The 15,841-nt window shown below is 46.8% G+C and overlaps 1 protein-coding gene across 7 annotated transcripts in view; it reads left to right on the top strand.

Annotated features, from left to right (window-relative positions):
* LOC119978498 overlaps positions 1-15,841 on the top strand; it is a 72,911-nt gene that overhangs the window by 24,660 nt on the left and 32,410 nt on the right. For all 7 annotated transcript variants that reach the window (XM_038820168.1, XM_038820166.1, XM_038820165.1 and 4 more), the window contains 2 exons: positions 906-1,042; positions 13,731-13,808. In XM_038820168.1, coding sequence (XP_038676096.1) covers positions 906-1,042; positions 13,731-13,808 — 215 coding nt within the window. The remainder of the gene's footprint in view (positions 1-905; positions 1,043-13,730; positions 13,809-15,841) is intronic.

The raw sequence follows: 15,841 nt of genomic DNA, 5'->3' as shown, positions 1-15,841 counted from the left end.
TCGGGGCTGGAAAAACGGGTTGGATTCCCCAGTTTGTGTGACGTTCACTGCTCTGCCAGGATAAGTAGACTGCAGGGACCTTTAGCGAGCTGTTCCCTACAAAGCTGCTTTACATTTTTAAAGAAGGGTGGAGATCTTCTAGTCTCCTGGTGGTTGGAGATCGGTTGTACTCTGCGTTTGTACCCGACGCCCTGCCCTCCCTGTGAATTGCCCACGAGGTATGAACTCCTGATGGGCAATCCCCTTCTCCACAGAACTCTCCGTGAATATTTTCGACTCTGAGCTACAATCTAAGACAGGACTGAACAGAATACGTACAGTGATTACCAAGGAAACGTTAGAGAGAAAAATCCTAATGTAGCTCTTGGATAATAAAGAACTGAGACCCAATCAAAGACCCCCCGATTCTCCCAGCGACTCTTTTTCCACCCCCCAACCCAATGCACCTAACCACCCACCCCCACACCCCCCCCCCAACCCAATGCACCTAACCACCCCCCCCCCCCCCCCCCCAACACCCCCCCGCCGTGAGCACAGGGGTGACTGAGGAATCGGAGTTGGTGCCAGGTAAGACACAGGCAGCTGAGTTTTGGATAACTTTGAGTTTCTGGAAGGTGGAGTGTGGAAGAGCAGTCAAGTGTGTATCGGAATAGTCAAATATAAAGGCACCAAAGGTTTGCATGATTCTGATGGATTGTGTGAGGGCGGGGACTGGCTCTGAAGCAAGAATGTGTGTTTCCCCAGAGAGTCGATTTAAAAACGGCTTGCACACTTCTCCTGTCTGACTGACAGGAAGTAGCTTTGGCAGAGATCAGGCGTAGGGCCCGAATTGAGGACGAGGTTGAAGACTTCTCACGTGCAGCAGTTTGCTGACTGATTTTCTCTTTTTGATTTCTCGATCACAGGGAGAACAACGAACAGCCGACACATGGTGGTAAAAAGCTCTGTCCGTCTGAGATAACTGTCAAATCCAGCATTGATTCACACAAGAAACAGGACCGCGTTACGGCCAAACCTTCAGCTGCCCAGAACTCCAAGCAGGGTGAGGGGACAATATCTATTTTACTTGGTATTTTTTAAATCTGGTGTAGCTTGGGGATTGTTTTCTGTTGTTCCAATATACTGAACAGGAATTTGTCCAGTGGTACCCACCATAGTTCAGTGCGGGGCACAATAGTCGCTGTGTCAGAAGGTCGCAGGTTCACGACCCTCTCCAGAGACCCGAGCACAAACACTAAGGTCACATCCTGGTGCTTGTACTGCCCCAGGCACCACCTTTCAGATGAAAAGTTAAACCAAAGCCCCCTCCTTCCCTTTCAGGGAGATGTGAAGATCCCTCAGCGTTATTTAGAAGAAGATGAGGGGCAATTCTCCCCAGTGTCCAGGACAATATCTTTCTTTCTCTCCCAGTAATTCAGTAAAATATAATAACACTTTGCTGTTTTGGGAGCTTGGGGCACATAACTGCAATTGGAGACTGTAACGAGGATAAATGTTCCCTGAACTTGCTCCCTACGTTGGTGCATGTAATAGAGCCTAGGCCCATTTACGAAGTTTAAAGCATGTTAATTTACATATTTCTCAAGTTATTAATTCTCACATCTTCGTGTTCCTGAGCCTCTGCATATTAGAGCAGATCAAACCACTGAATAAGAAATTTTAAGAGCAATTAGGACTGAGTTGGCGAGGTTTTGAGATAATAATAACGGAAGAACTAGGAGCAGGTGGAGGCAATTCGGCCCCTCGAACTCACTCTGCCATTCAATACTTACCTATTCAGCCTCAACTCCACTTTTCTGCCTCTTCTCCGTAGCCCCTCAACCCATTATATTAAAAATCTGTCTTATCTCCTCAAATTTACTCAATGTCCCAGTATCCACCACACTCTGGGATAGTGAATTCCACAGATTCACAACCCGTTGAGAGAAGTAGTTTAAAATTAAAATAAATTTAGAGTACTGAATTATTTTTTCCAATTAAAGGACAATTTAGTGTGGCCAATCCAACTACCCGGCACATCATTTTTTTGGGCTGTGGGGGTGAGACCTGTCATGATATGCACTCATACACATAAAGAGATACAGACAGGCAGTGACAGACACCCAGTACAGCCAATCAACACACAGGACAGAACACAACCAATCACCAAGCAGAACACTAGATGGTGGTCTCCCACTATAAAACACACAAGGCATCGACACTCTGCGTCTTTCCACTGGTGACAACTGTAGTGACAGTCAGGGTGTACATATCAGTTAGTACCTTCTACACGTGGCTCAGAGCTAGTCTGGTCTAGTTAGTTATAGTAAGAACGCTTAGATTAGTAGAGTGTCAAACCCACAGCGAACTGTGCACTGCTTAACCAGTTCAATAAAGCGTATTGAACTAACATCACGGTTTGGAGTCTACTTTCAAGTGCAACTGCATCCAGTTGCAGTGTGTGTTACCCCAGGGTGATTAACACAAGACCCACGCAGACACAGGGAGAATGTGCAAACTCCACACGGACAGTGATCCGGGGCCGGGATCGAAACTTGGTCCCCGGCGCTGTGAGGCAGCAGTGCTAACCACTGCGTCACCGTGCCGCCCGAGAGAAGTAATTTCTCCTCATCTCTGTTTTAATTCTGCTACTCATCCTAAAACTATGGGCTCTTGTTCTAGATTGCCCCACAAGAGGAAGTACCCACTCTATATTTACTTTGTCACTACCTTTTATCAACTGGTATACATTAATTAGGTCTCCTCTCATTCTTCTGAACCCGAGAGAGTACAGGCCTAAAATTTTTTCTCATTATCTCAAAACTTTGGCAGCTCAGTCCTAATTGCAGTCAACAGAATGATTGTCAGGTTCCAGGGCTCCATGCAACCCGTGATCTACAGTTTCTGTCCCCTTGATTTAACGTAAACTTCAAATCAGTCCTCAATCAGCCAGCAATGCATTGGTAGTTGTGTGTGCAACAGGCTGAATGAGAATATGTGGCTGGAAGTGAGAGCCACAGACAGGAGAAGTATTTTGAGGCGCGCTTCAGTTTAGTTTCACAATTGGCTCCATCAGTGCATTCCCAATACATCCCTCTCTCCATGGATCAGCTTTCCTCAGTGACGAAAGGAAACATGGGCTAGTTGACTGTTTATCTCCTTCCAGAACTCTCAGCAGTTGGGCCAGTGACATATCCCATGATCAATGAGGGTATGTGAGACACAGTGGTACTTGAACTCTGAACACCACTATTTGCGAGTGACAAATCAAATGAAAAAGGTGGAAAAGAGGAAATGGCAAATATCCTTCTGTTTGGGCGTATGATCAGCCAATATTGGACAACCAAGATCATGGCAGATTTATGAGCAATTTTGCAGACCGTACCAAGTTCTTTATGCGAGTGAGGGATTGTAAGTAAGCACTGTGGACATCTTAACAATTCCTTGACCCAATGGAGCTTGAATGCTTCAAATAGTATCACGATATAATCACATTTATATTTAGTTCAATTGGCATAAACAAAATTGATACTTAATGGCAGTAGTGAACTCTGCAAAGTCACTGGGCATCGTCTTCTGTTGTGTTCTATTGACCGTAGTCACGTCGTTTCTCGAGGTATGTCAATGGTGCCTCAAAGTGTCCGTTTTATACTGGAGAGAGACCCTTCTCATGCCACAAGAGGCGATAGTTGTCTCTGGCCAGCATGATTGGGCCAAGGGTACCTCATTGGTTGTCCATAAACATGGCCAGGGTCAACACACAGGCCCTTAAGGATGTTTCCTATTTTTCTCCTCTTTGGAAGCAATCCAAGGCTCATGTATCTGCTGGCATCAAAACATTTTCTGCAACTTTGCACTTCTATAATTGCTGTTCACACCATTCGTCTTGGAAGAGAAAAGCATATTTTCCAGCATTTACTCAGGCAAAGGTCAAGGTCCCTTAAAGCGTACAGCAGCTAGAGCGATAAACCTTGTCATGTTTGTATAGTCTAACAACTCAGTTAATTTTCATCTTGTAGTAGCAACGAAATTTACACATCTTCATTTAGAAGAATCAAAATTTGAAAACAGGAGCCACTTGTCCGTTTTCTCACACGCAATCCCGGTTCGAAAACTCTAGCTCAGCTGTCTAATCTCTCTTCTCCTTCTACAGCTGCTGAGCTGTGTATACACGTGATAACATGAGCTATCGTTATATCTTAACGCTTTGCGAACAATCTTAACCATCATGCTTTGCTGCTTAGCTTTGAACTGTACAGCTGTTCATGAACAAGATTTGTGGAGTTTATCGACAGATACATGGATCCGACAGGATTTCCTGGAGACAGTTCTTTAAACGGCTCGAATCTCAGGACAGATTGAAATTTTACTCGCGTTCAAACTTGACGACAGGGGACATTTGGTTGATTACTTTGCGACAGGAAATGTATTTTTTTCCCCTCTCATTTATGTTTGTTCTGCTTGGAGAGCATTTTTCCCACCTCACTCAAACCAGAGACTTGGGTCGGAAGCTTACCACCAGGAAAGACAGGAAATGCAGGAAAAACGCAGCAGGTCCCTCAGGATCTGGGAAGAGAAAAGAGAGCTTAATGTTTATGGGTCCAACCCTTTGTCGCACCTGGTGCTCTGGCAGAACGTTAAAAAATCTGCGCCTTTTCCCAGTTGCTAATGAACTTGCTGTTTGTTGTTAGCTGAGGTCGTCAAGGGATATGGACCTAAATTGAATAAATCAGCTGAGATACAGAATTGAATGGTGCAGAACAGGTTTGAAGGGCTGAGTGGCCTACTTCTGTTTGCATGGTGCATATTTCCAGCACTTTTTGTTGATTTTGCATATTTGATATCTTTATTAGTTACTCATTAGAGCTCCGTATTCTAGGTCAAATGTTTTATTTTTGCACAGGGGAAATAGTGGTATCGTCACTGGACTAGTAATCCAGAGGCCCAGGGTAATGCTCCGGGGACCTGGGTTGACAACAGATGGTCAAATTTGAATTCAATTAAAAAAAAATCTAAAATTAAAAGTCTAATGATGGCCCTTGTTGATTGTCGTGAAATCGCTTCACGATTGTCCGCCAGGGAAGGGAATCTGCCATCTTTATCTGATCTGGCCTACATGGGACCCCAGATCCACAGCAATGTGGTTGACTTTTCACTGCCCGCTGGCCGAACAAACCACTCGGTTCAAGAGCAATTAGGGATGGGCAACAAATGCTGGTCCAGCCAGCGATGCCCACATCCCGTATATGAAATCCTCAGGAGACCGGAGAAGGTGATACAAACACAGATTTGTGCTTGAGGCAAATTAAAAGGCCGCAATGCAGGACTACCCATCATGCCGATCCCAATCCGGGCCGGCTTTTTAAGTGTTAGTTTCACGAGCCTCATCCTCTAGGTCTCTGCCCCTCAGTGGGGAGCTTGTTTTCCACAAGCCCCTTGGGGAGATCAATTGAGTCGTCTCCATGGATCTCGTGAGGGTTATGACATCATGAATGAAAAACAAATCATTTAAACCATGGCTCCTGTTGTGGAAGTGGATTACATTTATTGTCTTGTTATAACCTTGCTGCTATGTTTAATATTAAGGTTCTGAAATGTATCTGTGAAAAATATGTTAAAGGGTTGAGGGAATGAAATGAGAGCAGATCTCTGTATCTGTTAGTGCAGAGACAGCAAAGATGAGTGTGTAAAACCTTGTTAACTGAGACAATGGGCATTGGAATGTGAAAGAGCTGACTCAGGAGCACGAGAGGGAAGGAGATAAGGAAGTTGGACCTGATGGACGGATAGGATAGGAAAACCGTTAGCAGCAGCAGTATTAGTGATGTCATAGTCACCACCCTACCTCAGGAAAACAACTCCATATAAGTACATGTTCTGGATCCTTGCCAAATCATTGGTGTATCTAGGAATTTAAGTGGACCACCTCTAAGCTGTGATTGTATAAAGGGACAGTCCGTACTCTGGGACTTTGGCACTTCTCGAAGGTGGTTCCCCGACTACTTAGAGATTTGTCCCGGCCGTGAATAAACGAATATTCGTTATTGACGTGTTTGAGTGTTTTACTTCTGGACTGACGGACGGCTATGTGAAAGCGCAATTCACATTTGGTGGCAGCGGTGGGATCTCCAGAGGTGTCTGCGCTACCCAACCGGCGTAATCGACTGAGCTCGTTCAAAGTAGAGGACGAATTTGGCCCCCAATGTGAGTAAAATTTTCTTTTCCACCTTGGTATTCGCCTACTACTAGTTTGATCGTTGCTCAGCCTTGCCGTTGGTTTGTCGAGAAGCCTCTGCGAGATCCAGGTCAGTCCAGCGAACCCGTTTTAAGGAGGGTAAGTGACCCCTGCAGTTATCGTCACTAGGGGCAGTCTGGGACTGCCGCCATAATTCCGGGCTGTGTTCTCTAGAATTTACAGGCGGGGTTCTCGGGACTGCTAGGAGACGATTCCGGGCTGTGTGCTCCAGACTATTAGGTAATTCTCGGGCAGTGTTCTCTAGACTACTAGGAAACGAGAGTGGAATTGGAATTCCACCATGGGTAATACCGTAGATACTTGTGATGACCCAGGTAGTGCGCTCCGGACTCTCTGTGAACAATACCCCAAACACTCAAAGCAACTCCAACAATTGTCGGAAGCCCTCCATAAAAACCTAGGCAAGGATAAATGGCCTCTGGGGGGACCTAAAGACTTGGGTCCTGTCCTAGAGGCCCAACAGGTGATCTGGAAAAACAATCGCGGTTCCACCGCAAAGAAATTAATTGCTTTATGGAGGGAATACTGTCAGTCATTGAAAGATGCATCTACACTGGCTAGCTGGCAGGCTAATGCCTCGAAATTGGGCATTGGCCTCACTGAAGGGGGAATTGTTAAAACAGTAGAGGTCTTAAAAAAGGAATGTAAAGAACGAAAGAATGCTACTCCTACCCCGGCGCCGGTCAGCAATGCGAAGCAAGGTTGGGAGGACGGGGACGATGGGGATGAGGAACATCTGTTCAATTGCGGGGACGTCGGAAGCCTCCACAGCCACCGCCTCTACCACCCCTCCCTAATGCACCCATCCAATTTATTATACCCCTCCCAAGTCAGAATCCACCACCTTATGCACCATCGCCGTCCCCAACCAGCATATCAGCCCCCGGCCATGAGTACAAGGTCAAGAACAAGGGGAGGAGGGAGACCATTCACGCAATTGGTCCAGTTAAAGGAAGAATTGGGAGAACAATTAGACAGTCTTTTCCAAAATCTGGATGAGGATGAGGACTTCCCCCCTCCTCCTCCACCAGCCCCCGACCATCCCCTAGCCCCACCATGACAGATGCCAATGCGCCAGGTGCCAAATCCTTCCTATGACCCTAATGCTGAACATACCATGACAACCGGACTAGATTGTAATCTACTGGCCCGAGACCTTCTCTGTGCCTTTGGAATACATCTTGAATGTGAGGATAACGGGATCACTGTCCATTCGCCCAGCATACCACGCCAGTTAATCACTCATGTGCACCCACAATGGTGGGCACTTCATTTGATGCCTGAGCGGTTGTTCCACGTCACGCTGGCCTACGATTCGACCGGAGCCGACGAGGGCCTGGTCGACACTTACAGCCCTCATCTTGAACAAGAATTCTCAGTCACCCTTTTTGCTTCTGTGAGCGGGCCCCAAGGGACTGCGGATGCGGCACAAGTGCCTACCTGGCTATGGCGCCAAGACGGGTACACCGCCCCGCACGTCACCCGCCATGTCCATTACCCCCACCATGCCAAGGATCTAGGGCCAATGGTCCGACAGGCATTGGACCAGTCTGACCCCTCTCTTCTGGAACCCCAACTCCTCCCTGGCGGTCTTACCATTACATACATGTCACAACCAGCTACATCCCAGTCCATTCTTTTACACCATCGCGCCCAGACCGATGCGACTGTATCTCCCCACGTATGGGCTGCGGATAAGTTTGATGTTGGTCTCGTCCCTACCCAGCCTATCACTATTCCTCTCCTCCCCGATGTTCAACTCCCCTCGATCCGACAATATCCCATTAAGGCCCAAGCTCGCCGCTCTATCGATGCACTCATAGCTAAACTTCTCGACCAAGGCATCCTGGTTCCTTGTCAGTCTCCGTGCAATACCCCCATCCTAGCGGTGCCCAAACCTGGGAAACCAGATCAATATCGCCTCGTACAGGATTTACGTGCTATCAATTCTATTGTTCAGCCTCTCCATGCCCTTGTTCCTAACCCTGCGCATATTCTAGCCCAGGTTCCTGCAGATGCACTATTCTTCTCCCTTGTAGACCTCCAACATGCCTTTTTCGCTCTGCCACTCGATCAATCATGCCAATATCTTTTTGCATTCACTTATAATGGCCAACAGTATACTTGGACACGTTTGCCTCAAGGTTTTATTCACTCTCCCACTCTTTTCTCCCGCTGTCTCCAACACCAACTACAATCCCTCTCCTTCTCCCAAGGCTCCACTCTTGTTCAGTACGTCGACGATCTCTTGATCGCTAACCCTACTGAGGAGGGATGTCGGGCCGATACTCAACTTTTACTCAATTTTCTGGCCTCCCTTGGTTACATTGTCTCTCCCTCGAAAGTTATGATTGCTCAACCTACTGTTAAGTTCCTTGGTGTTAGGATATCTGCCACCTCTCGTTCCTTAGATCCAGATCGAATCCGCCCTATCTGCGATTTCCCACCCCCAACGACTGCCAAGCAGCTCCGTCAGTGGCTGGGCATGGTCAATTATTGCCGTCAGTGGATCCCGAATATCACTTTGGATTCCTGCCTCCTTACCCCTTACACCAATGAACCCGATACTTTTACCCTTTCCCCGGAGGCCGTACTGGCCTTTGACCGTCTCAAGGCGGCCCTGCCCTTAGTCGACCCTTATACGATCGCCCTTTTCAGCTCTATTGCACAGTCCTTGCCGACTGCGCCACAGCTGTCCTGACCCAACGCCACGGCGACCGCTGTCGCCCGGTCGCATACTCTACTTCTCTAAACTCGATCCGGTAGCCCTTGGCTATCCTATCTGTACCCAAATTCTTGCAGCTATCTACAACAGCCTGCAATCGGCTGCTAATATTACCCTCCAACAAGATATCACTGTCTATAGTTCCCATTCTGTTACAGCTCTTTTGGGACAGCTACAAACCCAACATCTCACGATGGCTCGTCAGAATAAATATGAGATTGCTCTCCTTAATAACCCGAAAGTCCAGTTTGCCCACTGCATCACTATCAACCCTGCTAACTTTTTGACGTATCCTCCCAAGGACATGCTCGACCCAACTCATGACTGCCTACAACTGTTGCGAGAGGTCTCCTCGGTCCGAGACGACCTCTCCGACATACCCATCCCGGGTTCAGATTGTTCCTTTTTCACCGATGGTAGTTCTTCCATCGGCGAAAGGGGGGATAGACAATCTGGCTATGCAATCATCGATCAAGACGGTGATTATGGAAAAACAGAGGATTTCTAACCTCTGCTGGGACACCTATCTCACATCAGCAGTTAGTAACCCAGTTATTGCAGGCTCTTATGCTCCCAGACAAGATAGCGGTGATAAAATGCGCAGCCCATACAAAAGGCAACGGGACTGGTGGAAACGGGCAACAGGCAAGCGGACAAGAAGGCAAAAGAAATTTCTAAATCTGGCACAATAATGGTGCCTAGAATGATGAGGCAGACTAAAACCCCCTCGGAAAAGTCTCCCTCTGAAAAACCAATGCCAACCATTGCTGACATAATCCAAATGCAGGAGGACGCTCCTGCAACTGCTGTAAATATGTGGAAGAACTTAGGATGTATATATGATAACGAAAATAAGCTGTGGGTCACCCCGGTAGGACAAACATGTATGACCGATGCATTAGCAGCCTGGGTGACCGAATGTGTACACTTTGCAACTCACTGTGGCGCTCGTGCCACAGGGGACATATTGTTAAGAAGCTGGTGGCACCCACGACTGCAAGAGATGGCCCAACAAATTAGCAGTCGGTGCCTAATCTGTCAACAGCACAACCCCGGTAAGGCCGTCCCCTATGATCCTGGCACAACCCCCTTACCTGAGGGTCCATTTGAGACCCTACAAATGGATTACATTGAGTTGGAAAGATGTCAATGCTATAAATATGTGTTAGTCATTGTGGATACTTTTAGCAATTGGATCGAGGCCTACCCGACTACGGATAACAAGGCCTCGACAGTAGTTAAGGTGTTGATGCGAGAAATTGTTCCGCGATTTGGAATCCCAGCCCGGCTGAGCTCTGACAATGGTCCCCACTTCATAGGTCAAATCAATAAGGAATTCTGTGCTCTGCTAGGAATAAAGCAACAGTTTCATTGTGCCTATAGACCACAAGCCGCTGGAGTGGTGGAAAGGGCTAATCAGACTCTAAAGACTAAACTCGCTAAACTACAAGCAGACACTGGGGCCACTTGGCTCAAACTCCTGCCTTTAGCACTCTTCCAACTACGTGCCACTCCCGCAGGAAAAACTCGCCTAAGCCCAGCGGAAATACTATATGGAAGACCCTTTCGAACGCCTTGGGACAGCAGTATTCCACGGAATGTTCAATTTCATTACATGACTACCGAGATGGCTAATTATATATTAACACTAACTAGAATTTTGAAAGGATTACATTCCCGGGTCCGTGCCACCCAGGAAGAGATCCCGTCCATTACCCATCACATCTCTATCAACCCTGGGGATTATGTCCTAATTCGAAATTGGACACGTAAAGGTTTGGAACCTCGATGGGATGGTCCCCTACAGGTTCTACTCACTACCCCCACTGCAGTAAAAGTGGAGGGGCGAAACACATGGGTACATATGCACCATTGTAAGTTAATTAAGTATCCATGATGTTTTAAACTTTACTTTAAGTCTTAGGGACGCGGACACCAGGATGAAGTTCCTCCTCGTCGCCACAATACTCGCTACCCTACTCTCTTTCACTGCATCCAGAGGAGGGAGATATCTACCTGGGTGCCGACGTCTACCTCTGTGCCGAGAAGAGACCTCACGATATGGAACGACGCCAGATCTCCGATGGATCACCACTCCTGGCCGCACCTGCATGACCACCGACGACCAGCAGCCTCGATTCCTGACTATGCAAATGTCTCTGATCTACGATCGCCACACTTGCCGGTGGAACTGCCGGTGCACCAAGAAAATCAGGCTGCAAGGTCCTGACCGAAGGACTATTCTCACCCACCCGCCTTCCAGGAGGAAGCGGGCAGCGCACCATATAACTGCAAATTCATTTTTGTTTACGTCTTATGTTTATGCTAAGAAAGCGAATGTCTCCTCTTGTTGGGTATGTACACATGTCCCCACCCATGCCCATGGAGGCGTTCCCTTGGTGCCTGTTCCTTTTTCATTAGAGCAGACGGCTGAATGGGTTATATTCCAGAACAGGACAGTATCTAATCACTTTGCCTTACCAACCAGGTTCTCCAAGTCCTCCTCTGTTAACCACAGGAAAGCAGCCCAGGACTGGCAAAGCGCCAGTTACCAGTTACGTGCTTTTACTGGTTGGCGACAGCCACCCTACTCATCAGATCACACACCCCCGTTCTTTCATATTCAGAACCCCCAGACCGGATCAGTCTGCTTACTCCGGGAAGTAAAAACCCCCGGAACCCACGTGTTAGGATCTAGTTCATATAACTACACTCTTGGTTTTTCCAATTGGAAAGGCTTCGCCCTCATTAATAACATTGTTAACCATACAGGGGGTCCTGACTGGACTCAAATATGGACCTCCTCGATGGTAACTAGCCTCACACCCTATAATGGCACCTACTTTATTTGTGGCCATAAGGCCTACCCCTGGCTCCCCACTAATTGGGCAGGGTCTTGCTACCTGGGTTTCGTTGTTCCGGGCATTACGCACTATCCGCAACTTGGACATCATCCCCTCCATCGGGCCCAGAGGTCAATACCACCATGGGAGGTGGTGACTTCCCTCTTCTGGCCCCAGATAGGCACCATCTGGTCCCTGAAGAAGTACGAGCTCCTCCGCGACATATTGGAACAGGTTGCAAACGACACCACGGAGGGACTTAGTGAACTCAGTGCAGAGTTAGTAGCCATACGAACGGTAGCCCTACAGAATCGCATGGCCTTGGATTACTTACTGACCAAGGAAGGGGGCACCTGTGCTGTCATAGGGACCGAATGCTGCACTTACATTCCTGACAGTTCAGAGAATATCACGCAGTTGGTGACCCATATCAGAGATGGAGTGCAGCGCCTGTGACCCACCAGTAATGATGACTGGTGGAACTGGATGTGGTCCAGTTCTTGGGCCACTTACCTGTTCCACGGGCTTATTATCTTCGTTGCCCTCTGTTTGTTGCTCTGTATCATAGCTACCGGTGTGAAATGCCTGTGCAACCGCTTAGGTGCTGTTGCATTACCACAAATGCTTCAGAAATCCGCCCCAGACGAAAAGGAAAAATTGGTTCAACCTGCCCCCGACCTACATGAGGAGATGGCGTCCCGCCAGAACCCAGTAGAGAAGGAATTCCTCCGCCTCGCTCACATTTCCACCTAACATATCTTGAGTGTTATATGATCATGGAATGATCAAAGGGGGGAATGTGGAAGTGGATTACATTTATTGTCTTGTTACCTTGCTGCTATGTTTAATATTAAGGCTCTGAAATGTATCTGTGAAAAAGATGTTAAAGGGTTGAGGGAATGAAATGAGAACAGATCTCTGTATCTGTTAGTGCAGAGACAGCAAAGGTGAGTGTGTAAAACCTTGTCAACTGAGACAATGGGCATTGGAATGTGAAAGAGCTGACTCAGGAGCACGAGAGGGAAGGAGATAAGGAAGTTGGACCTGATGGACGGATAGGATAGGAAAACCGTTAGCCGCAGCAGTATTAGTGAACCGTGCTAATGATTATGTCATAGTCACCACCCTACCTCAGGAAAACAACTCCATATAAGTACATGTTCTGGATCCTTGCCAAATCATTGGTGTATCTAGGAATTTAAGGGGACCACCTCTAAGCTGTGATTGTATAAAGGGACAGTCCGTACTCTGGGACTTTGGCACTTCTCGAAGGTGGTTCCCCGACTACTTAGAGATTTGTCCCGGCCGTGAATAAACGAATATTCGTTACTGACGTATTCGAGTGTTTTACTTCTGGACTGACGGACGGCTATGTGAAAGCGTAATTCACACTGTCAACTAGCACCTGAATCTCCAAAGTAAGTATAGATTGGAGAATTTGGGGGAACAATCTTCCTTCGAGAGAAGATTGGGAGGAGTTTTGATCGAGGTATCTAAAACCATAAGGGTGGAAGGAACGGGAATGAGTGGGAACATATTTAAGCTAATTAGCAAAACAAGTCCCAGTGACACGAGGAGAAGCTTTTTCACACAGCGAGTGTTTTAGAATCTGGAATATCATGGAATACTGTATGAGCGTGTGGTGGGGCACTTCCTTTGCCCATCTCCACTGATTCCTGTAGCTCCTTACATCTTCACGTCCCCTACAGACTTATTCCGCCTTACCTCAGTTGCCTTCAGCCAATCTTCACCAATGTACTTCCTCTCCTGCTCCTATTCTGTGTCCATTGCTTCCCCAATAAAGTGTTTAGTTTTGTGTGAATGGCTCGGTGCAAATATTAATTATTATCCTGTGAAGTTCTGATGGGTTGCCATACTTGTCGAATAACTGAAGCATAATTTGTCCAAATTTATTATATGCTTGCAGACACTTCTCAGTTGCTCGTTCCGAATGTAGTGTCAAAAGATTCTTCTGCACAGCGAAGTTCATCGCTGCCAAAGAAGGTAAGGAAAAATTGTTTCAACACCCTGGAAGTTGGTATTATCTCATTGAAAGGTTCCTGTCTCGCTGTGATGATTCAGAGTTTTACTTGTGTAGTGGGCGCCACCTACTGACGGCAGAGAGGAAAGGGAACCCTCGTTACAGCCATTGGCTTTTAAATAATTCCTCTGTCCTGTCTTCTAAATCATTCCTCCGACCTGACTTCTAAACATTCCTCCGTCCTGACTTCTAAATCATTACTCTGCCCTGACTTCTAAATCATTACTCCGCCCTGACTTCTAAATCACTACTCCGCCCTGACTTCTAAATCAGTACTCTGTCCTGACTTCTAACTCATTACTCTTGTCTTGACTTCTAAATCATTACTCTGTCCTGTCTTCTAAATCATTACTCTGTCCTGTCTTCTAAATCATTACTCTGTCCTGTCTTCTAAATCATTACTCTGTCCTGTCTTCTAAATCATTACTCTGTCCTGTCTTCTAAATCATTACTCTGTCCTGTCTTCTAAATCATTACGCTGTCCTGTCTTCTAAATCATTAGGATGCAGAGCTGGGCCGAGAAATGGCAGATGGAGTTTAACCCTGATAAGTGCGAGGTGATTAATTATGGTAGGAAAAATTTGAATGTGGATTACACGGTCAATGGCAGGGTTCTGAGGAATGTGGAGGAACTGAGAGATCTTGGGGTTCATGTCCACAGATCTCTGAAGGTTGCCACTCATGTGGATAGAGCCATGAAGAAGGCCTATAGTGTGTTCGCGTTTATTAACAGGGGCTTAAGTTTAAGAGCTGCGGGGTTATGCTGCAACTGTACAGGACCCTGGTGAGACCACATTTGGAGTATTGTGTGCAGTTCTGGTCACCTCATTATAGGAAGGATGTGGAAGCATTGGAAAGGGTGCAAAGGAGATTTGCCAGGATGCTGCCTGGTTTGCAGGATAGGTCTTATGAGGAAAAGTTGAGGGAGCTAGGGCTTTTCTCATTGGAGCGGAGGAGGATGAGAGGCGACTTATAGAGGTTTATAAGATGATGAGAGGGATAGATAGAGTGGACGTTCAGAGACTATTTCCTCGGGCGGATGTAGCTATTACAAGGGTGTGTAACTATAAGGTTCAGGGTGGGAGATATAGGAGGGATGTCCGAGGTAGGTTCTTTACTCAGAGAGTGGTTAGGGTGTGGAATGGACTGCCTGCTGTGATAGTGGAGTCGGACACTTTCGGAACTTTCAAGTGGTTATTGGATAGGCACATGGAGCACACCAGAATGACAGGGAGTGGGATAGCTTGATCTTGGTTTCAGACAAGGCTTGGCACAACATTGAGGGCCGAAGGGCCTGTTCTGTGCTGTACTGTTCTATGTTATTATTCTGTCCTGTCTTCCAGCTCTTTTTTTAATTTCTGGGAATGCGGTCTTATTCCTGGCACTCGTGGTTTTTATATCCTGACTGTTGCTCATGATCCGACTGGAAGGTTTTGTGGTGTTCTATGTGTTGCTAAATTCAGGATGGTTGGCTAAGTGTTCAGAAAGACCACAAAATAGCTTTAACTTGAACAAAGCTATAACTTTGTTCACACTACTAATTTGGATTTGGCGCGTACTCCTAAATAATACACGGTTGATAATTAACATATAATCTACACTCACCTGCAACTAATCTTTGCACTATTATAAACTATGATCTGCTCTTACTCACACTATCTTTACTTCAGTCTGTACTCCAGCTAACTCCTTCACTTCTCTCCCCACACAAGGCTTAGCATCAATGTGTTATATACTTGTAACTCTAGCTCCCTCTAGTGGCTGATCATTAACCCTTGCAGCTCTTACATTTATGATAATACCACAGCTTTGAGGGAGTTATTCCAGCCGCAGTTAATGTGAATCATTTGTTGTGCAGCAAGTTCTGAAGGGCAGTAATTAAACGTTAGCACCATGTGCAAAAGGAGGAGGGACGTGGGGAACAGAGTGAAAAATCCCACCCATAGCGTGAATCTTGGGCTGGAGTCTCTGATTTTGAGGCTATGGCCCCATGCTGG

The sequence above is a fragment of the Scyliorhinus canicula genome, chromosome 15, assembly GCF_902713615.1.
Source record: "Scyliorhinus canicula chromosome 15, sScyCan1.1, whole genome shotgun sequence".
NCBI classification, from domain to species: domain Eukaryota; kingdom Metazoa; phylum Chordata; class Chondrichthyes; order Carcharhiniformes; family Scyliorhinidae; genus Scyliorhinus; species Scyliorhinus canicula.
Note: the sequence above shows the minus strand (reverse complement) of the source record. Positions and strands in the feature narration are given on the sequence as shown.